The sequence below is a fragment of the Catharus ustulatus genome, chromosome 4 (assembly GCF_009819885.2).
Source record: "Catharus ustulatus isolate bCatUst1 chromosome 4, bCatUst1.pri.v2, whole genome shotgun sequence".
NCBI lineage: Eukaryota > Metazoa > Chordata > Aves > Passeriformes > Turdidae > Catharus > Catharus ustulatus.
The window spans coordinates 824,154-846,763 of record NC_046224.1 but is presented as its reverse complement, the minus strand read 5'-3'; the positions used below and the strand labels follow the sequence as shown (position 1 = coordinate 846,763).

The 22,610-nt window shown below is 56.8% G+C and overlaps 1 protein-coding gene across 1 annotated transcript in view; it reads left to right on the top strand.

Moving 5' to 3' along the window:
- SHANK3 (SH3 and multiple ankyrin repeat domains 3) overlaps positions 1-22,610 on the top strand; it is a 145,988-nt gene extending 123,378 nt beyond the window's left edge. The window contains exons 22-24 of the mRNA XM_042779181.1: positions 3,651-5,988; positions 20,724-22,258; positions 22,307-22,610. Of these exons, the coding sequence (XP_042635115.1) occupies positions 3,651-5,988; positions 20,724-21,270 (2,885 nt within the window). The 3' untranslated portion in view covers positions 21,271-22,258; positions 22,307-22,610. The remainder of the gene's footprint in view (positions 1-3,650; positions 5,989-20,723; positions 22,259-22,306) is intronic.

Genomic DNA, 22,610 nt, shown 5'->3' with positions numbered 1-22,610 from the left:
GACTATGGAGGCTGTGGAATCTCCTTCCCTGGAGATATTCCCGATCCAGCCCTGAGGAACATTCCCAAAATCATCTCCAGTAGTTCCTCCCCCATTCCACGGCTGCTCCAAACTCCCTTTTCCAGGGAATCCTGCCCAGATCCAGGGAGCAGTTCCAGGATCTGGGAGCGGAGCCGGGGTGACACCGGAGGTGACTCCACCCAGAAATGGCTGGAAAACCAAGGGATGATCCGGGAATAATCCCGTGGCTGTGGCTGTGCCACAGGGAGTTGCTCCAGGCCTGGAATGCAGGGTGGGAATGAACATGGAATTCCTGGCATGTGGCTTTCCGTAGTGTCCGTTCCACTTGGCAATTCCATGGATGTGGTTTCCCATGGTATTCCCTACATCTGGCAATTCTTTGGATGTGGTTTTCCATAGGGTCCCTTCCCTTGGCAATTCCTGGGATTTGGTTTTCTGTAGTATTCCCTGAAGGTGGCAATTCCTTGGATGTGGTTTTCCATGATGTTCCCTACATTTTGCAATTCCTTGAATGCGGTTTCCATGGTATTCCCTACATCCGGCAATTCCTTGGATTTGGTTTTCCATAGTGTTCCTTATTTTTCGCGTGTGGATTTCCAGCGTCCCTTCAACTTGGCAATTCCCGGGATTTGGTTTTCCATAGCATTCCCTGCCCTTGGATGTAGTTTCCCATGGTATTCCCTACTTTTGGCAATTCCTTGGATGTGGTTTTCCATGGCGTTCCCCAGAGGAGAGCTGGATCCAAGGACTGGGTGTCCCAATGTCACCCCTGATCCAGCAGCCATGCCCTGGACATTCCAGAGGGAGCATCCCGCTTTCCCACTGGAATTCTTGCCCTAGCTCAGTCAGACACCACATTCCCAGGATGAACTCTCCTATTCCATGTCCTGCAACATTCCAGGCACAGGGATGGAGCTCGGAGCTTCCCAAATATCCCTGTGTCACCTCCCAGCTATTCCCAGAAATCTATAGAAAGGAAGGACTGGGGTTTTTTTGGGAATCTTCCTGCTGCTCCCAGAACATTCCACGGCTCCATCTAGAGCAGAAACCCAGATTCCCAAGGAAAAAAGGGCAAGGATGGGATCATCCTCCCGAATTCCCCCTGCTGGTCTCGGCTCTGGGATTTAAAAAAAAGCTTGGAAAAGGCACATTTTCCATGGCTTTGTCCAGGCTCCCTTTGAACCTGTTCTGTGCTGCCGGTTCTTTATTCCCACTGCACATCCCCAATTCCCAAAAATAGCCCAGTTTCCAGCACGACCAACAGCATGGGATGGAATTTCAGTGCCAAATTCCTCCCTTTTGTCCCCATTGGATTCTGCCTCGGGTGGAATCGCTGACGGATTCCGGGCGGAGCTGCCGGAGCCTTTCAGTGCCACTGGAAGAGCATTTTCCATAAAGGAAAAGCTCCAGAGGCCAAAAAAAAAAAAAAAAAAGAAGAAGAAGAAAAAAAAGCCCCAAATCCTCTCCGGAGCGGTTTGGAAGCTTGGGAAGAGCGGAGCAGGGATTGAGAAGGAGGAATTTTCCCCAAGGAGGGGTGAGCATAGCGGATCCGAGCTTGGGAACGAGGCTGGAGCTGGGGATGGAGGGAGGGAATTGTGGCATGAATGGATTTCAGGATCGTGGAATGCCTCGGGTTGGGAAGGCCGTTAAATCATCCCAATCCAGCCCTGACTTTTTTTTCCTGCTTTTCCATCCAAATCCTCGCAGCATCTGCGAGTATTCCGTGAAAAAGCAGGAATTCCTGCTAGACCCCACCGGGCTCAGTCTGGCACTCGGGAACAGATGTCACCCCTCGGGAAAGCGGGAAGTGTGACGGGAGCCGCGCCCGTGCCGGTGGCACTTGGGCGTCTGGCACGTTGGCGGTGGCGGCACTTCCGTCCCCGGAGCTGCTCGGGAAGGGGTGGGAACCACTCCCGGGGGAGCTGATCCCATGGGAACGTGGCTGTGGGGAGGCTCTGATGGAATCGTGGAATGGTTTGGGTTGGGGTCACCTCAAAGCTCATCCCATTCCCAGCCAATTTCCGTGGGACATCTCCCACGATCCCAGGGTGCTCCAGCCTGGCCTTGGACACTCCCAGGAATGAAGGGGCAGCCAGAGCTGCTCCAGGAATTCTGTCTGGCTCCTCCAGTCTTGGAGTTTCCGCTGGAAATTGTTCCAAACCTTTTCCAGTGAGGTTTGGAAAGAGGGAAAGTCACGGGAGCAAAGCGGGGCGGGAGGAACAACCCCAGCCACTTCCCAGCTTGTCCCACTCTGGGAATTCTCTGGGAATGTCCTCTTAACTGCTCTCCTTGTTTCCAAGGTGGAGACAAGGAACTCACCCCTGATTCCATTGTTTTCCTTGGGAAGACAAGGAACTCATTCCTGACTCCCATTTTCCTTGTTTTCCATGTGGAGATGCGAAACTTCTCCTTGGCTCCACTTATTCCCTTGTTTTCCAAGTGGAGACAAGGAACTCATCCCCGATTCCATTGCTTCCCTTATTTTCCACATGGAGAGAAAAAAACTCATCCCTGACTTCACTCTTTTCCTTGTTTTCCATGGAGACAACAAATCCACCCCTGACTCCATTTCTCTCCTTGTCTTCCAGCTGGAGGCAAGGAACATCCCTGATTCCATTGTTTTCCTTGGGAAGACAAGGAACTCATCCTTGACTCCCGTTTTCCTTGTTTTCCATGTGGAGATGTGAAACTTCTCCTTGCCTCCACTTCTCTCCTTGTGTTCCTTGGGAAGACAAGGAACTCATCCCTGACTTTGCTCTTTTCCTTGTTTTCCATGTGGAGATGAGGAACTCATCCCTGATTCCATTGCTTGCCTTGTTTTCCATGTGGAGATGTGAAAATTCTCCTTGGCTCCACTTCTCTCCTTGTTTTCCTTGGGAAGACAAGGAACTCATCCCCGATTCCATTGTTTTCCATGGAAAGACAAGGAACTCATCCCCAATGCCATTGTTTTCCCTGTTTTCCTTGGGAAGACAGGGAACTCATCCCCGATTCCATTGTTTCCCTTGGAAAGACAAGGAACTCAACCCCAATTCCATTGTTTTCCCTGTTTTGCTTGGGAAGACAAGGAAGCCATCCCTGACTCCCCTGTTTTCCCTTTTTTCCTTGAGAAGACAAGGAACTCATTCCTGATCCATTGTTTTCCATGGAAAGACAAGGAACTCAACCCCGATTCCATTGTTTTCCCTGTTTTCCTTGGGAAGACAAGGAAGCCATCCCTGACTCCCCTGTTTTCCCTGTTTTCCTTGGGAAGACAAGGAACTCATCCTCGATTCCATTGTTTTCCCTATTTTCCATGGAAAGACAAGGAACTCATCCCCAATTCCATTGTTTTCTCTGTTTTCTTTGGGAAGACAAGGAATTCATCCCTGATTCCATTGTTTTCCCTGTTTTCTTTGGGAAGACAAGAAACTCCTCCGTGATTCCGTTGTTTTCCATGGAAAGACAAGGAACTAATCCCTGATTCCATTGTTTTCCCTGTTTCCCTTGGGAAGACCTCCCTGATTTCATTGTTTTCCCTGTTTTCTTTGGGAAGACAAGGAACTCATCCCCGATTCCATTGTTTTCCCTGTTTCCCTTGGGAAGACAAGGAGCCCCTCCCTGACTCCGTTGCCTCCCTTGCTTTCCAGGGGAAGACGAGAAGCTGGCCGCGTCCTTGCTGGACGGGAAGTTCCCGCGGAGCACCTCCATGACGGACACGGTCCGGGAAGGCCTCCGGGAAGGCCACGGGATCCCCCCTCCCCCTCAGACCGCCCCTCCCCCGCCCCCCTCCCCCTATTACTTCGACACCGGCCCCCCTCCATCCTTCTCGCCCCCTCCGCCGCCGGGCCGGGCCTACGACACCATCCGCTCCAGCTTCAAGCCGGGCTTGGAAGCCAAACTCCACGGGCTACCGCAGGTGCTGAGCGCGGCCGAGATGTACGACCAGGCGCGGGGCTCCATGCCCTACCCCGAGAGGCAGAAGAGGGCCCGCTCCATGATAATCCTCCAGGATTCCTCCCACCTCCCCGTGGAACCCACCGAGATCCCCCGGCCCGGCCCGGCGGCGACGCCTCCGGAGAAGCTCAAGAGGAAGGGCCGGGTCATCGACAACCCCTACGCCAACATGGGCCAGTTCAACGTCAGCCTCTTCGCCCCCACCAAGCCGCAGAGGAAGAAGAGTCCCCTGGTCAAGCAGCTCCAGGTGGAGGACGCCCAGGAACGGGCGGCCTTGGCCATCACCGGCGGCTACTCCTCCCGGGAGCCGTCGCCCACGCGCCGGAGCCACCGCCTGGAATACCAGCACCACCCCAGCATCGCTCAGGTGGAAGCCGCCGGCCTCCCCTTCGCCACCGCCATCGCCGCCGGCGTCATGAAGGACCGGGACCGGCGGCTGGACGAGCGGAGGAAATCCACGGTGTTCCTGTCGGTGGGCGCCATCGAGGGGCCGGCGCCGGGCGGCAGCGAGATGCCGTCGCTGCAGCAGTCGCGCTCCATCGACGAGCGGCTCCTGGGCAGCCGGGATGTCCTCCTGCCGTCCCCCGTGTCAGCTTTAAAGCCATTAATCAGCAGCTCCTCCTCGACCTTCATCCACCCCCTGACGGGAAAGCCCCTGGATCCCAACTCACCCCTGGCGCTGGCGCTGGCCGCAAGGGAACGGGCGCTGTCCACTCAAGTCCCATCCCGGTCGCCCACCCCGATCCACAGCCCCGACTCGGACAGAGCCGCGCCCCTGTTTGTGGACATCCAAACCAAAGAACCGGACAGGGGGGACTTGGAGAGCTTGGTGTCCCCCGCCTACTCCCCCGGAGGGAAGGCGGTGATGGCGGCCGACGCCGGCGCTCTGACCCCCACCAAGAGCCCCTGGGGGACTCCAACCACCCTGCGGAAGGAGCCCGAGGTGCGAGCGGAGACGCCGGGCAAGGAGGAGAAGAAACCCGAGGACAAGAAGTCCATGATCATCAGCATCGTGGACACGTCGCAGCAGAAGACCGCCGGCCTCATCATGGTCCACGCCACCAGTAATGGTCAAGACGAGATTGGCCTGGAGATCAAGGAGGAGAGCCCGGCCGTGCCCGAGGTCTGCGCCGAGCCGGTCGAGTCCCCCAAGGTCGAGCCCCAGCCCAGCCCCGTGGGGAAGCCGCCGGCCAGCCCGGCCTCGGAGAAGGCGCTGGGGCAGGGCAGCTCGGAGGAGGAGGTGGAGCCCTACACGGTGACCCTCCCGCCGGCCCAGCTGTCCTCCAGCGACGAGGAGACCCGCGAGGAGCTGGCCAAGATCGGGCTGGTGCCACCCCCGGATGAATTCGCCAACGGGGTGCTGGTGACCACCCCCGGCACCCCCGTGAGCCACCTGGTCGCGCCGGGCACGCCGTCCCTGCCAGCGGCAGCAGTAGCACCTTCTCCCCCCGGCGCGACACCCTCAGGGAAGCCCTCGGACGCCCCCGCGGCCCCGGAGTCGGCGGCGGACTCGGGAGTGGAAGAGGTGGACACCAGGAGCTCCAGCGACCACCACCTGGAGACCACGAGCACCATCTCCACGGTCTCCAGCATGTCCACGCTGTCCTCGGAGAGCGGCGAGCCCACCGACACCTACACGTCCTTCGCCGACGGCCAAACTTTTCTACTCGAGAAGCCACCAGTGCCTCCAAAGCCCAAACTCAAGTCCCAGCTCAGCAAGGGGCCGGTTACTTTCAGGGACCCACTTTTGAAGCAGTCTTCGGACAGCGAGCTCATCTCCCAGCACCACGCGGCCACGCTGGCGGCCACCAGCGCGGCCCGGCCACGCTACCTCTTTCAGAGAAGGTCCAAGCTATGGGGGGACCCCATGGAGAGCAGGCCCGGCCACGGGGCCGAAGAGGACAAACCAACTGTGATCAGCGAGCTGAGCTCCCGCCTCCAGCAGCTCAACAAGGACACGCGCTCCTTGGGCGAGGAACCGGCCGGCTCCGCGCTGGATCCCGGCAAGAAGTCGCCGGTGGTGGCCGCACGGTAAGAGCCGGGCGTGGCCGGGGTTGGGGACGGGGGGATGTGGCTTTGAGGGACATTTCAGAGCTGCAGGAGCTCGGTGGAGGGGCCGGGGTATGAGGGAGGGGTGGGCTGGGTGCCCAGCGCGTCGTGGTTGTGGCTGCTCCCCCTGCTCCGCCTTTGCCGTGGCTCCGTGTCCTCCCCTGCCTGTGGGACAGGGCTGTGGGGACAATGGCCGTGCTGTGGTGACAAGGGCCATGCTGTGGGGACAATGGCCGTGCTGTGGTGGCAATGGCCATGCTGTGGGGACAATGGCCGTGCTGTGGTGGCAATACTGTGGTGGCAATAATGCGGTGACATGACAATGTTGTGGTGACAATGGCCATGCTGTGGTGACAATGACAATGCTGTAGTGGCAATGGCCATGCTGTGGTGGCAATGCTGTGGTGACAATGACAATGCTGTGGTGACAGTGGCAATGCTGTGGTGACAATGACAATGCTGTGGTGACAGTGGCAATGTTGTGGTGACAATGGCCATACTGTGGTGACGTGACAATGCTGTGGTGGCATTGGCCATGCTGTGGTGACAATGACAATGCTGTGGTGACAATGACAATGCTGTGGTGGCGATGGCCATGCTGTGGTGACAATGCTGTAGTGACAGTGGGGATGCTGTGGTGGCAATGACGAGGCAGTGGTGAACATGCTGAGGTGACAGTGATGACGCTGTGGTGACAATGGCCATGCTGTGGTGACAATGGCAATGCTGTAGTGACAATGGCCGTGCTGTGGTGACAATGCTGTGGTGACAATGACAATGCTGTGGTGACAATGGCCATGCTGTGGTGGCGATGCTGTAACGACAGTGGGGATGCTGTGGTGGCAATGACGAGGCTGTGGTGAATGTGCTGAGGTGACAGTGATGACGCTGTGGTGACAATGGCCATGCTGTGCTGACAGTGGCAATGCTGTGGTGACAATGCTGTGGTGACAATGGGGATGCTGAGGTGACAATGCCAATGCCATGGTCACAGTGATGATGCTGTGGTGACAATAGGGATGCCGTGGTGACAATGGGGATGCTGAGTTGACAGTGACGATGCTGTGGTGACAATGACAAGGCTGTAGTGACAGTGACAAAGCTGTGGTGACAATGCCAATGCAATGGTGACAACGACAATGTGGTGACGACAACGATGCTGTGATGGCAATGCTGTGGTGACAATGCCAGTGCCGTGCTGACAATGACAGTGCTGTGGTGACGATGCCGACGCCATGGTGACGATGACAATGCCATGGTGACAATGGCAAGGCTGTGGTGGCAATGACAATGACGTGGTGACGATGATGATGCCATGGTGACAATGACGATGCTCCGGTGACAATGCCGTGGTGACGATGACGATGCCGTGGTGACAATGGCAATGCCGTGGTGACAATGACGATGCCATGGTGACAATGCCATGGTGACAATGACTATGACGTGGTGACAATGTCGAGTCCTGGGTCACCCCCTCCGTGTTCACTCCTGGCCAAGCACTAAGGATGGGTTTTTCCGGGTTTTTCCATTTCTGAGGATCTCCAGGTGCTGTCCCACCCAGGAGGTGACAAAGGTGGCCAGTGGCACGTCCCAGACAGGACATGGTGGCACCAACCCCACCCTGGTTCTGCCTCACCCACCCAGCCCTAAAATGATCCCAAACCTCCCAAATCAGAGCCCAGATCCTAAAAGAGCTTGGGAATATTAAATCCCAGCAGGAAGGGACCCAAAATTCCAAGTCTTGTCCTGCTCTTCCAGGTGTGACCCCACAGGGCCACCGTGAGCCAGTGTCACCCAGTGTCACTCAGTGTCACCCGGTGTCACCTGTGGGTGCCAGGAGCTCTGGATCAGGGGCAGCCATTTCCTTGGGAAAAGCTTTTCCAACCAAACCATCCCAACCATTTGGGATGGATCCCAAACCATTTCCAACCAAATGTGGCGCTGGCACAGGAGGGGACATTTCAGACGGTGGCCTTGGGGACAAAGTGTCCTGGAGCATCACTCCAGCCTGTCCCAGCTGATCCAAACTGGGAATACTGGGAGCGGATCCGGGGCTGTCCCCCCTGCCCCAGGATGTTCCCTGATGTCCCCTCCCTCATCCCGAGCGGAGGACGTTCAGGGATCCTCTGGAATCAGGGCTGTGCCCATCTCCAGTAGCACCAGAAATTTGGGAATTCCGGGCTTTTACAAGCCCTGCCAGGATCCCACCCTGGTTTGGGGTTCCCTGCTGGGAATCCTCTGGTCCCCGGTGACATTGGAACGTCCCTTTCCATGTCCCCATCCCTTCCATCCACGTCCATCCAATCTCCCAGTTTTTCCCCGGAGCAATTTCACCGATTTCGGGGATGATCCCTTCTCCATCCTCTCTTCCCGCCTTCCCCACAATTCCCGCAATTCCCAGGGATCCGTCTCCCCCAAACCCAGCCCCTGGAGCCTCCTGATTTCCCAAACATCCCATCCTCGCTCCTCGCTTCCCGCTGGAATCCGGCCCTTCCAGCCATCCCGCAGAGTCCCACATTCCTGGTTTTTTCCCTTTTGGGAAAGTCACATTACCTTTCATCTCCCGAGTTTTGGGATGTCAAAGGCTCAAAATGTTTCCTGGGAAGTTCGGTGGTGAACGGAATTTTTAATCATGGTGACTGCTCTCCTGCTGTGTCCGAGTTCTCCTAGTGGGTTTTTTTTTATGGAATTGCTGTGAATTCAGGGAATAATGGGAGCAGGGTTAGGTAAGAGAGAGTGACCCAGTTTGGGACGCGTTCTCCAGGCTCTGGAATTGTCCAGAGAAGGGAAGTGTCACCTGAATGTCCCTCAAGAGCTGCCGGGAGCCAACGGTGGGCTGGAATCCCACAGGGATGGGGACACTGAGGTGACCTGGAATTCCCAAATGGGGACACTGAGGTGTCCTGGAGTCTCCAAAAGGACAGTGAAGTGTCCTGGACACCCCCAGGAATGGGAGCCTGGAATTCTGCAGGGATGGGGACACTGAGGTCACCCGGAGTCCCCAGAAGGACACTGGATGTGGGTCTCGGAATCCCACAAGGAACAGGGACACTGAGGTGGCCTGGAATTCCCAAAGGGGACACTGAGGTGTCCTGGGATCCGGTAATGGGGACACTGAGGTGTCCTGGAATCTGGGAAGGGGGACATTGAGGTGTCCTGGAGTCCCCAAAGGGACACTGAAGTGGCCTGGCGTTCCCAAAAAGGATACTGAGGTGTCCTGGAATCTGGGAAGGGGACACTGGGGTGTCCTGGAATCTGGGAATGGGGCACTGAGATGTCCTGGAATCTGGGAATGGGGACACTGAGGTGTCCTGGAGTCCCCGCAGGGATGGGGGCTCTGATGTTCCCACACCTGATCCCTCCCAGCCTTCCCAGCGGCTCTGGATCCGTGGGATCGGCGGAGCAGCTGCCATTCAGGAATCACGCTGGAATTCCTCCCTCCCCACATTCCTGCTGAATTCCCAGCAATTCCACGCAAGCTCAGGGAATTCCCTGCCCCAGAGCAGGCGGGTCCGTGTGGGAATGCTCCCTGGGAAGCCCCGATCCATGCTCACGGATCCGTGACGTGTTCCCCTCGCTCTAACTCCGGCTCTGTCTCCTCCCAAGCCGGGCGTCCACGGAAGGACCTTTGAGCCGAGGGCCTGGAAAAGAGCCCGAGGAATTCTGACACTGGGAACATCCGGTGACAATCCCGGGACCGGGGACACCGGGGACGGTGACAATGGCAGCGGAGCAAGGGGACAATTCCCTTCATCCGTGGTGGCCCTAGGTGGCTTCCTCGTGTTTCCCCCAAATCCCTGGAATTGTTGAGGTTGGAGAATCCCTCTGATCCCACCGAGTCCAACCATTCCCAGCACTGCCTGTGTCCCCCCAGTGCCACATCCCCACGGCTTTGAATCCCGCCGGGAATGGGAACTCCACCCCTTCCCTGGGCATCCCATTCCAGCGCTTCACCAACTTTCCGGGAAGGAATTTTCCCAAAATCCAGCTTCACCTCGAGGTGATTCCCTCTTGTTCCCTGGGAGGAAAGCCTGCCCTGTGCCCGGCTGGAATTCCTGGCCGGGATTCCTGGGAGCGGTGGCGGGATCCTGGAAAAGCCGCCGGGAGCCGCGCGTGTTCCGTGTGTGACGCCGTGTCCCCAATAAAGCTGACGGTGACCGTGACAGGCGTGTGTGTGTCATTGGGGACACGGCCATTCCCGGGATTTCGGGAGCCACATTCCACACCCAGCGCTGCTCCAGGCGACATTCCCACAGAATTCCCGCAGAATTCCCGTCCCATGTCCCCCTGCCCCACTCAGCCCTGCCAGGCTCCCCCATCCATAATCCCAACTGGATCCATCTTCCCGACCTCTGGGAGTCACCGGGAGCATCCCAAACATCCCAAAAAGCCTGCCCCAGCTGCTTTGTGGTTTCCAGCCGATCGGAAAACGATCCCATCACATTTTAATTCCCAGGAATTTGGGATGTGGAGGGCCCAGGATCTGTCCTGGTCATTTTTGTATTTCCCTCTGGAATTTGGAAGGAGGATCCAAGTCCAGAACTGTGGGAGCTTTGCCCATCCCAAGGGTTTGTCCAGTTAAATCCCAGCCACAGATTTCCAGCTTTTCCAAGAGTTTTCCTTGGCATTGATAAATCTCCAAGGCAGCTTCCAGGAGAGTTCCAAGGTTTTGAGACTCCAGAGTCAGGCCAGGGGGAGATTTTCCAAAGGGACCTGGGGACTCCCAGGAAAATCCCAAATGTTGAGTTTGGGGCTCTGGATCCAAGCTCAGGGAAGATTTTTCCAAGGGGTTCTGGTTCCTGGGAACTCTCAGGAACATCCCAAATGTCCCAGGTTGGGGCTCTGGAGCTTAGGGAGGATTTTCCAAGGGATCCCGGTGATTCCTGAGGAGAATCCCAAATGTTGAATTTGGGGCTCTGGATCCAAGCTCAGGGAAGCTTTTCCAAGGAGTCTCTGCGATTCCTCAGGAAAATCCCAGATATCCCAGTTTGGGGCTCTGGATCCCAGGAAAACTTTTTTTTGTGTGTGTCTTTGCTCGTTCCTTTGTTTCTCTTTAACCCCAAAAGGCTCCCGGGAAGCGGAATTTGAGCTTCCAAAGGGGGCGTTTCCGGTGCTGCTCTGCAATTCCACGAATTCCTTTGTATTCCCACAGATCTGAGGGAGAAGGAGAAGAAACTTGAGCCCTTTGGGGTTTGAGTTCCTTTTAGGGTAAAGCTGCCTCTTTTTCTCCGATCCTGAATGAATTCCGTGTCCCAGAAGTGATGTCACATCCCAGCAAAAGCTTGGAAAAGCACTCCCTGTTTCCTTGTAGGCTTGGTGGGGGAGGATTTCCTGGGGAAATTCCAATGGGAAGCAGGGATTTGGGGTGAAAATCGAGAGAATTGGCTGCGGGGAGGGAAGGAAAAGGGATTGGAATTGCTGAGTGAGGAAGAGTGGAAATGGAGGGGGTTTGTGTGGCAGGGAGGGGTGGGTACGAGGTGGCCACTTCTGGAGAGGAGGTGGAGATTCCAAGATTGGGATTGATTGGGAATGAGATTCCAGGACTGCAATTTAGGTTTAAGAATTGGGATGGAGGTTCCAGGATTGGGATGGAGATTCCAGGATTAGGAAGGAGGTGGTCAAGTTGGAGGAGGAAGTGACCAGGATTGATTGGGATGGAGGTTCCAGGATTGGGATGGAGATTCCAGGGTTGGGATGGAGATTCTGGGATTGATTGGCAATGAGATTCCAGGATTGGGAATGAGATTCCAGGACTGCAATTGAGGTTTAAGAATTGGGATGGAGGTTCCAGGATTGATTGGGATGGAGGTTCCAAGATTGGGATGGAGATTCCAAGATTGGGATTGATTGGGAATGAGATTCCAGGACTGCAATTGAGGTTCAAGAATTGGGATGGAGGTTCCAGGATTGGGATGGAGGTTCCAGGATTGGGATGGAGATTCCAGGACTGCAATTGAGGTTTAAGAATTGGAATGGAGGTTCCAGGATTGATTGGGATGGAGGTTCCAGGATTGAGATGGAGATTCCAGGGTTGGGATGGAGGTTCTGGGATTGATTGGCAATGAGATTCCAGGATTGGGAATGAGATTCCAGGAGTGCAATTGAGGTTCAAGAATTGGGATGGAGATTCTGGGATTGACTGGGATGGAGGTTCCAGGATTGATTGAGATGGAGATTCCAGGATTGGGATGGAGAATCCAGGATTGGGAAGGAGATTCCAGGATTGGGAAGGAGATGGCCAACTTGGAGGAGGAAGTGGCCAGGATTGAGATGGAGATGACCAGGACTGGGAAGGAGGTGATCAGGATTGGGATGGATGTTCCGGGATTGATTGGGAATGAGATTCCAGGAATGGGGTGGAGGTTCCAGGATTGGGATTGAGGTTCCAGAATTGGGATTGAGGTTCCAGGACAGGGATTGAGGTTCCAGGACTGGGATTGAGGTTCCAGAATTGGGATGGAGATTCTGGGATTGATTGGGATGGAGTTTCCAGGATTGAATGGCAATAAGATTCCAGGATTGATTGGGAATAAGATTCCAGGGTTGGGATGGAGTTTCCAGGATTGATTGGGAATAAGATTCCAGGATTGATTGGGAATAAAATTCCAGGATTGGGATGGAGGTTCCAGGATTGGGATGGAGGTTCCAGGATTGGGATGGAGGTTCCAGGATTGGGATGCAGGTGGCCACGCTGCCAAAGGCCACAATCCCTGCATTCTCCACCCTCCCTCCCCCGGGGTTCCATGGATTCCACTTCCCATGGCTTCTCCAGAGCTGCCCAGGCACAGCGGGATCTCCTGGATCCCCTCCCCTCAGGGTTTCCATGGAATTTTCCCAGGTTCTCACAGGACATCGGGCTGGGACCTTTCCCCCCAGCAGAGCCTTGGGAGAGCTCAGGGAGGCTGAGCCGTGGAAAAATTGGGAATTCACTGAGACACCCCCCAGCCTGGATCCCAGGTGATCCCACGGGATCGGGGAAGGGTTGGATGCCTACAAGGAGACAGGGTCCCAGCACGTGTCCTGTCCCGGTGTCACCGTGTCACCGCGTCCCCGCGTCACCGCTGCGCTGGCTCCTCCCATCCCCACGTCACCCATCACCCCCATCCCAAGGAAACGGGACTCGGGCTTTTTTGGGAAATCTGGGGTGGCTGGAGCTCCGTGGGATGAGCTCCAGGTGGGAAGAGTGGGAAGCGTCCCCAGTTCGGGATGTTCCCATCAGGCAGGGATTTGTCACCTTTTCCTTGAGGTGGAGGGTGTGGGGGAAGGGTTTGTCCTTGGAGAAATCCCGAGGGATCCATTCCAGGTGGAGTTCAGGGAAGGAGGGAGCTCCAGAAGTTTGGGAGATTGGCTTGGGAAGGCCCGGGGGCAACACTGAAGAAATTGGGAATTTTCCTGTGGATTCCAGCCCTGAATTCCCTTTTCCTGCCGGGATCAGAGAAGGAAAAAAATGAAATTTTAGTTACAACATTCCTGACCCTTCCAGACGTCCCTGCTGGAGCTTCCCGGTCGCCGGGATTGCTCCGGATTGTCCTCGGGACAAAGCTCACGGATAAATCCCAATCCCAAAACCACTCCCAACAAATCCCAGCTGGAGCTTGAGACCCCCTTAGGCCTCCTCTCCATCCCTGCTCCAGCGTGATCCCGCTGGGATGGTTTTCCCAAGGGATAACCACTTGTCCTTCCCAAAAATTCCCAAATCCGCATTCCCAAACATTCCCAGGCTCTGCTCCAGTGGCAGTTCCCAACTTCTGGCATTCCTGAGGTGTCCCCGCTCCGGCATTCCCTGCCTGTTCCACTGCAGAAAGGGATAAAATTGGGAATAATCCAAGGGTTTTGGGGGCGTTTGGAGCTGCCATTCCAAACCTGGAAGCTCCTGGTCATTATCCAGGTGGGATGAGGCCGTTCCCTCCTTCCCAACAGCAAAGCCAAGGGATCCCAAGGGATTTCCGTGGGGAATTCCCTCTGGGAAGTACGGAATCCCCGGGAACATCCCGCGGCCTTTGGGGGTGGCCGATGGCACCGTCACTGTCACCAGCCCCGGGGGGACATGGAAAAACTTGGGAATTTTGTGTCGGCTGCTCGGTGTTGTTCTGGCTGTGGGGCATTTTTCTCATGCATTTGTTGTTTCCTTCCTTTCCCGAATCCCTGCCTTTCCCAAATTCCTGTTCCTTCCCAAATCCCTGCATTTCCCATTTCCCTGCCTTTCCTAAATTCCTCTCCTCCCCGAATCCCTGTTCCTTCCAAAATTCCTCTCCTCCCCAAATCCCTTCCCTTCCCAAATTCCTCTTTCCCAAATCCCTGCCCTTCCCAAATTCCTCTTTCCCATATCCCTGCCTTTCCCAAATTCCTTTCCTTCCCAAGTCCCCACCTTTCCCAAAATCCCTGTTCCTCCCCAAATCCTAATCTTTCCCAAATCTTTGGTCCTTTCCCGAATTCCCCTCTTTCCCAAATCCTTGCTTTTCCTAAATCCCTTCCATTCCTAAATCCCTGCATTTCCCATTTCCCTGTCTTTCCCAAATCCCTGTTGCTCCCCAAATCCCTTCCCTTCCCAAATCCCTGCCCTTTCCCAAATCCCTCTTTCCGAAATCCCTGCATTTCCCATTTCCCTGTCTTTCCCAAATCTGTTACTCCCCAAATCCCTCCCCTTCCCAAATCCCTGCCCTTTCCCAAATCCCTCTTTCCCAAATCCCTGCATTTCCCATTTCCCTGTTCCTCCCCAAATCCCCTGCATTTCCCAAATCCCCACCTTTCCCAAACCCCTTCCCTCTGCTCCCTCTTTTCCCAGCAGCTCTGTCGCTGTCCAACCCTCCAGGCTTTGGCTGAATCCATGCAATTCCAACCGCCCCATTCCCCACGGGAACCATCCCGACCTGCCCCCGAATTCCCACCCCGTCCATTCCCCCATTCCCAATTCCCACCTCCCCACACCCAGCCGGGGGTCTCCACTCAGGGAACACCGCGACGCCCAAGGCCGGATCCCCGCGGTTCTCCCGGCCCCGAATCCCTCGGGATCGACGTCCGGTGGCTTCTTTTCCGTGTGGCGCTGCCCGGACCGGAGCTAACATTTCTCTCATTGCCTCTTTTCCTGCTTCCATGTGCATGTCCCGCTGCTCTGTCCTAGATCCGCCTCTGGCCTCCGGAGGGTGGGCGAGTTGTGTAAGTGAGCACGTTCCCATTCCATAGCTCCATCCCACCGGGAATGTCCCATTCCTCACCTGTCTTCTTCCCCCTGCCCGGTGCGGCCCCGCTCCCGCTGGCGTTCCCGAGGTTTTTTGGGAAGCGTCGGGAGCGATGCCGGCTCTGGGATGTGTCCCTTCGGGAGCATGGCCCTGTCCTTGTGCTGTGGTGGCGTGTCCAGCTCTTCCTGTTCCTGCTGAGGAAATTCCCGTCGGGATCCCCTGGGGGGATTGGGATGGAGGGGTGGGAGAGGTCTGGGAAGGATCCCAGGAAAAGTGGGGAACACCCCAGAAGGATGGAAAAGGTCCCAAGGTGGGGATGACACCAGGAAAGGTGGGAGAGATGCCAGGAAGTGGGGAAAGACACCAGGAAATGGGAAAATACCACAGGAAGTGGGAAAGGGTCCCAGGAAAGGGGAAAGGACCCCAGGAAAAGTGGGAACGGACTTCAGGGAAAGTGGGAAAGGACCCCAGGAAAAGTGGGGAGACACCAAGAAGTGGGGAAGGATCCCAAAAAAGGTGGGAAAGACAGCAGGAAGTGGGAAAAGACCACAGGAAGGGTGGGGAAGGACACCAGGAAAGGTGGGGAAATATCCCAGAAAAAGTGGGAAGGGATCCCAAAAAAAGTGGGAATGAATGTCAAAAAAAGTGGGAATGGATCGCAGAAAAAGATGGGAAAGACACCAGAAAAGGTGGGAAAGGATCCTGAAAAAGGTGGGAAAGATGACAGGAAAGGTGGGAGAAGCCCAGGAAGGGTGGGAGGGACTTCAGGAAGGATGGGAAAGATCCCAGGAAGTGGGAAAGGATTCCAGGAAGGGGGAAAGGATCCCAGGAAAGATGGGAGACACTCAAGGAAGGATGGGAAAGATCCTGGAATGCAGGAAATTATCCTAGGACCGGTGAGAGAGATCCCAGGAAGGGGGAAAGACCCCAGGAAAAGTGGGAAAGACCCCAGGAATGGTGGTAGAGACTCCAGGAAAGGAGAAGACCCTGGAAAGGACACTGGGAAGGGGGACGGAGCATCCCCATTCCCATCCCCACAAACCATGGATGCAGCCATGGATGCACCAGGATCCATCCGTGACTCTCCAGGGCAGGGGGAATCCCAGGTCCCCCTCTGGAGCAAAAATTCCATGAGGCAGAGGCAGGAGCTCCTGGGATCCTGTTCCATCCCCGTCCCCCAGGGAAGTCACCTGAGGCCACAGCAGGAAAATCAGGATCCAGGGATTCCCTCCTCTTCTCCCAGCAGTGATTCCAGGATATCCCAGTGGCTTCCAGAGCTTCTGGAATCCCTTCCTGAGCTGGAAGGGCCCCCCAGGCTGGGACAGCAGTGGGATCCCGGGAAAAGCCATTCCCACTCCAGCTCCACTGGGCTGGAAGGGGAAAACCCTTGGGATTGGGTGGAGGGGGATCCGTGGGGTTGGGATCCATGGGAATCTCCGACTCCCCTTGGGAATTTCCCAGCGTGCATGGCCGGCTCTGTGCTCCTGGTTGTGCTTCCTGCGTGTTGTCCCCGTGTCCCGTCCTCGTGTCCCGTCCCGTGTCCCGTGTCCCGGAGCCAATCCCGGTTGATTTTTCCTTGTCCTTTTCTGCCAAGCGCTGAATTCCCGAGGCCGCGGCCCCATCCCGGGAGAGCAGCGCCGGATCCCGACGCTCCGGGAGCGCCGGGGGCCGCGTTCCCGCTTTCCCCACGGCTGCTGGATGCCATTCCCGGGGATTTGCTCTGCTCCCGGGTGGGGCGGAGGTGTGGGATGCTTGGGAGCGCCCGGCCTGCTCCCCATCTTTCCGGGAATGCCGGAGCGGGGCCGTTCCGGAGGCTCCTCTCGGCCGTGGGGGGCTCATCCCAGCGGATCCAGCCGTGGATTCATTCCCTCAATCCTGGCGCTGGTGTCACGGGAATTTGGGGACACCAGGGGGGCTCCGTCCCCTGTGTTGGCACTTGGATCATCCTGTGGATCATTCCAGGGCTTATCCCTGGGCTCATCCCAGGGTTCATCCCAAGGCTCATCCCAGGGCTAATTCCAAGGTTCATCCCGAGCTTCATCCCAAGGTTCATCTCAGGGCTCATCCCAAATTTTCTTCCCAGGGCTCATCCCAAGGTTCTTCCCAAAGGTCCTCCCTGGGCACATCCCAGGGTTCATCCCAAGGTTCATCCTGAGGTTCTTCCCAGAGCTCATCCCAAAATTCCTCTCTGGGCTCATCCCGAGGTTCTTCCCAAGGTTCATCCTGGGGCTAATCCCAAGGTTCATCCCAAGGTTCTTCCCGAGGTTCCTCCCTGGGCACATCCCAAGGTTCATTCCTGGGCTAATCCCAAAACTGCTCTCTGGGCTCATCCCGAAGTTTTTCCCAAGGTTCATCCCAAGGTTCCTCTCAGGGCTCTTCCCGGAGCTCATCCCAATGCTCATCCCAGGGCTAATCCTGAGGTTCCTCCCAAGGTTCATCCCGCAGTCCCTCCCAGGGCTAATCCCAAAGTTCCTCCCAGAGCCCATCCTGCAGCTGCCAGGTTCAGGAAGCAGGAATTCTGTGTCCTGATCCCAGATCCTCTGGGATGGCCGTGTCCCATCCACCAGATGACCGGGATCAGGAAAACTTTGGACAGTGTTTGGTCCTTGCCTGGAATCCCTCTCCAGCTCCCAGCATCCCTGTCCAGCTCCCAGTATCCATGTCTATCTCCCAGTATCCCTGTCCAGCTCCCAGTATCCGTTTTGTTCCCAGTATCCCTGTCCAGCTCCCAGTATCCGTGTTTTGTTCCCAGTATCCCTGTCCAGCTCCCAGTATCCCTGCCCAGCTCCCAGGAAAAGCCAGGGGCAGGATTAGGATGAGGATTGGGATCAGGATTAGGATCAGGATCAGGGTTGGGATTGGGTCAGGATCAGAGTTCAGTTTGGGATCAGGGTCTGAATCAAGGTTAGGATTAGGATTGGGATCGGGATCCACACCAGGGTTAGGATCAGGCTCAGAATCACCTCTGAATTAGGATCAGGATTAGGGTCAGGTTTAGGATGAGGGTTGAGATCAAGGTCAGGTTTAGGGTTAGGACCAGGATAAAAATCAGGATCAGGGTTAAGGTTAATTTCAAGTCAAGGTTAGGGTGAGGTTTAAGTTCAGGGTTAAAATCAGGGTTAGGATCAGGGTCGGGATCAGGGTCGGGATCAGATTCAGGATCAGGGTTGGGAACAGGCTCAGGATCAGGGTTAGGATCAGGGTCAGGATCAGGGTTCAGGTCGTGTTTGGGGCATTGGAAGAAGGTCCATAGAAAGGAAGGCAGATCCATAGGATCCATTGGAAGGAAGATTTCAGAGGAAGATCCTCGGGAAGGCTGGAAAAAGATCCTTGGGAATGTTGGGAAAAGCTCCATTGGAAGGTCGGAGAAAAATCCACAGGAAGGTCGGAGAAGATCTGGGGGAGCGGGTCAGAGGAAGATCCATGAGAAAGTCAGGAGAATATCCATAGGAAGACTGGGAAAATGTCCATAAGAAGGTTGGGAGGATCCATTGGAAGGTTGGGAAAAGATCCATAGGAAGGTAGGAAGATCCACAGGAAGTTTGGGAAGATCCACAGGAAGGTCAGGAAATGGTCCATAGGAAGGTTGGAAGAAGATTCAGAGGAAGATCCATCAGAAGTTTGAGAAGATCCACAAGAAATTTGGGAGAAGGTCCTTGCCAAGGCCAGAGGACGGTGGGTGTGGTCACAGCCCCTTTGGAATCTGCAGTGGGAATTGCTGGAGACAATCCCGAGGATTTGAGGCCCACCATGAACACCGGAGTAGCAGCATGGAAACCTGGCCAAGGAACAGGGAACGATCCAAACAATTCCAGGAATGATCCCATGATCCCAGGAATGATCCAAATAATCCAAGGAACAATCCCAGTGATTCTAGAAATGATCACAGTGATCCCAGGAACAATCCCAGTGATCCCAGTGATTGCAGGAATGATCCAAACGATCCTGGGAATGATCCCACAATCCCAGGAATAATCCCAGTGATCCCAGGAACTATCTAAATAATCCAAGGAACAATCCCAGTGATTCTAGAAATGATCCCAGTGATCCCAGGAATGATCCCAGTGATCCCAGGAATGATCCAAATAATCCAAGGAACAATCCCAGCGACCCCAGAAATTACCCCGGTGATCCTAGCAACGATCCCAGGAATTATCCAAATAATCCCAAGAAGGATCCAAAAGATCCCAGGAACAATCCCAGGGAACCCAGTAACAATCAGAATAACACCAGGAATTATCCCAGTGATCCCAGGAACGATCCAAGCAATCCCAGGAACATTCCAAACAATCCCAAGGAAGCAGAAAAATGGGAATTATCAGGAATGTGGCTCAAAAATTGGAATTATCAGGGACTTGGGAATTACCAGGAATGTGGCTCATCCTGCGGATCTTCAGCCGCATTCAGCTCATCCCTTCGGAGCCGTGGATTTATGGGATCCTTGGAGCTCATCACCACTCCCAAAACCAGGAGACAATGCTGGATCCCAGCAGCATTCCAGAGCGTCCCGGTTTTCCAGGAGGGAGCTGAGATGGGAACCTGAGCAGGGGAAGGGCAGGGAAACTGAGGCACCGGGATGCAGGAATTTTATGGGATGGTTCTGACGACAAGAGGATTGGGATGGGATGGGACCTCAAAACACATCCAGGGACACCTCCCAGCATCCCAGGCTGCTCCAACCTTTCGTTGGACATTCCAGGGATCCAGGGATTCTCTGGTAATTCCAGCCCAGCCAGGAATTTCTGCCCAAATTCCCACCCCAACCTCCCCTTTCCCAGTGGGAGCCATTCCCTGTGTCTTGTCCCTTTCCCAAATTCCACCTCTCCTGGAGCCCCTTCAAGCCCTGGAATGTTCTGGAAGCTCTCCCTGCATCCTTCCCTTCTCCAGGAGAACATTCCCAGTTTTCCCAGCCTCTCCAGAGCAGAGGACTCTGATTTTCCAGGACTCATCGGGGTGTCAGCTCCGTTTCCTTCCCCATTCCCTGCCCATTCCCTGGGGACAGTGGCAGGGTGGGGACAATGCCGAGGGGACAGCGCCGGTAGCAGCAGCCGTGTCCCCATCCAGATTCCCACGGTGGCACAGCCAGGGGGTCCCACACGTCCCAGTGCCGAGGGGACACCGGCCCGGCCACCCCTGGCCAGGTGACCGTCACCAGGGCTGTCCAGAGGGCCCTCCCATCCCGGGAAAACGCCGGAACATTCCCGATTATCCCATTCCATGTGGGACCGGGACCAGCACGGGTGGGGAGGGGAACGGGGCAGGACGAGGCGCAGGCTCCTTGTCCCCAACCCCGGGGACATTTTGAGGGGCGCAGAGCCATGCCAGGAGGGCAGGACAGGCCGGGAATCCCCCCACCTTGGCGGCGCTGCCGGAATCTTTGGGACATCCCCACCGGGATATCCCACCCGAGCCGTGCCCCAAATTATCCCACCCCCAACCCCGCTGGACTCGTGCCCCCATTCCCAAACCTGGCCTCACCCCTTCCCTCTCCTCTCTCTCTCTCTCTCTTCTTTTCCCGTTTTCCCGCTCTCTCCACAGACTTTTCAGTAGTTTAGGAGAGCTCAGCACCATTTCCCAGCGCAGCTCCGGCACCACCTTCACCGTGCGGCCCGGCAGCCGCTACCCCGTCACCCGCCGCACGCCCAGCCCCGTCAAACCCGCGGCGCTGGAGCGCCCTGAGCCCCTCAGCACCGTCCGGCCCTACGGCCTGACCCCCCCCACCATCCTCAAATCCTCCAGCCTGTCCATCCCCCACGAGCCCAAGGAAGTTCGCTTCGTGGTGCGCAGCGTCAGCGCCCGCAGCCGCTCGCCGTCGCCGTCGCCGTCGCCGGGGCCGCCGCTGCACACGCTGCACCCTCCGCGGCCCTTCATGCAGAAACCGCTGCACCTGTGGAACAAGTACGACGTGGGGGACTGGCTGGAGAGCATCAACCTGGTGGAGCACCGGGATAAGTTCGAGGACCACGAGATCGAGGGCACGCACCTGCCCGCCCTGACCAAGGAGGACTTCGTGGAGTTGGGGGTGACCCGGGTTGGGCACCGCATGAACATCGAGCGGGCGCTCAAGCAGCTGGTGGACAGCTGACCGCGCCCGGAGCCGCCGTGGGAAGGGCGGGGCGTTATTCCCAAGCCAAGAAAACCCACTTGGATTCTCCTTCTCCTTCTCCGAGCACTGCACTGAGGGTGTGGAGCCTCCCCCCACCTCCCCAAGGCTCCCGCCCGCTCCCGCCCCGGCCCCGCGCCGCCTCCGGACCAGGAATGTTGCATGAAATTCCTCCTCGTTCCCGTTCTCCCAGAGAGTCTGGCCTGTAAATCGCTCCGTGTGCCCTGCCCGGGGGTGGCACCGGGCCAGGGCTGGCCGCGGGGGACAGGCAGGGACGCGCCGCGGTGGTGGCACCTCGGGGACAACCCCCCCGAGCTGCCCCAGCCGCTGGCGGCGTGGCGAGAGCAGGAGGGTGGCACCTGCGGGGGTGGCACCTCCCGGGTGGCCCTGACGGGCTCAGAGGTGGCCCAAGATCCTGACAAGTCCCAGGTGGCCCTGCCGGGAGGTGGCCCTAGGTCCTGACACCCTCCAGGTGTCCCTGGCAGGGTCAGAGGTGACTCCAAGGTCCTGACACCCTCCAGGTGTCCCTGGCAGGGTCAGAGGTGACCCCAAGGTCCTGACACCCTCCAGGTGTCCCTGGCAGGGTCAGAGGTGACCCCAAGGTCCTGACACCTCCCAGGTGTCCCTGGCAGGGTCACAATTGTCCCTGCCAGGCTTGGAGGTGGCCCAAAAGGTCCTGAACCCATCCCAGTGTCCCTGGCAGGGTCAGAGGTGGCCCCAGGTCCTGAACCCCCCTTCCCCAGGTGTTCCCAGCAGGTTCAGAATTGTCCCTGCCAGGAGGTGGCCCCAGGTCCTTCCCTTCCACCAAGTGTCCCTGGCAGGGTCAGAGGTGGCGCCAGGTCCTGTCCCTCCTCTCAGGTGTCCCTGCCGGGAGGTGGCCCCAGGTCCTGCCACCCTCCAGGTGTCCCTGGCAGGGTCAGAGGTGACCCCAGGTCCTGACACCCTCCAGGTGTCCCTGGCAGGGTCAGAGGTGACCCCAGGTCCTGACACCCTCCAGGTGTCCCTGGCAGGGTCAGAGGTGGCCCTGCCAGGCTTGGAGGTGGCCCAAGGTCCTGAACCCCACTCCCGCTTCAGGTGTCCCTGCCAGGAGGTGGCCCCAGGTGTCCCCCAGGTGTCCCTGCCAGGAGGTGGCCCCAGGTGTCCCCCAGGTGTCCCTGCCAGGAGGTGGCCCCAGGTGTCCCCCAGGTGTCCCCAGGTGTCCCCGCAGGGCTCGGAGGCGGCGGCTCCAGCGGGGCCATCCCGGCGGTGCTCCCGGAGAAAGGAAGGAAAGAAAGGAAGAAGGAAAAAAAAAAAGGAAAAACAGGGAAGAAGGGAAGAAGGAA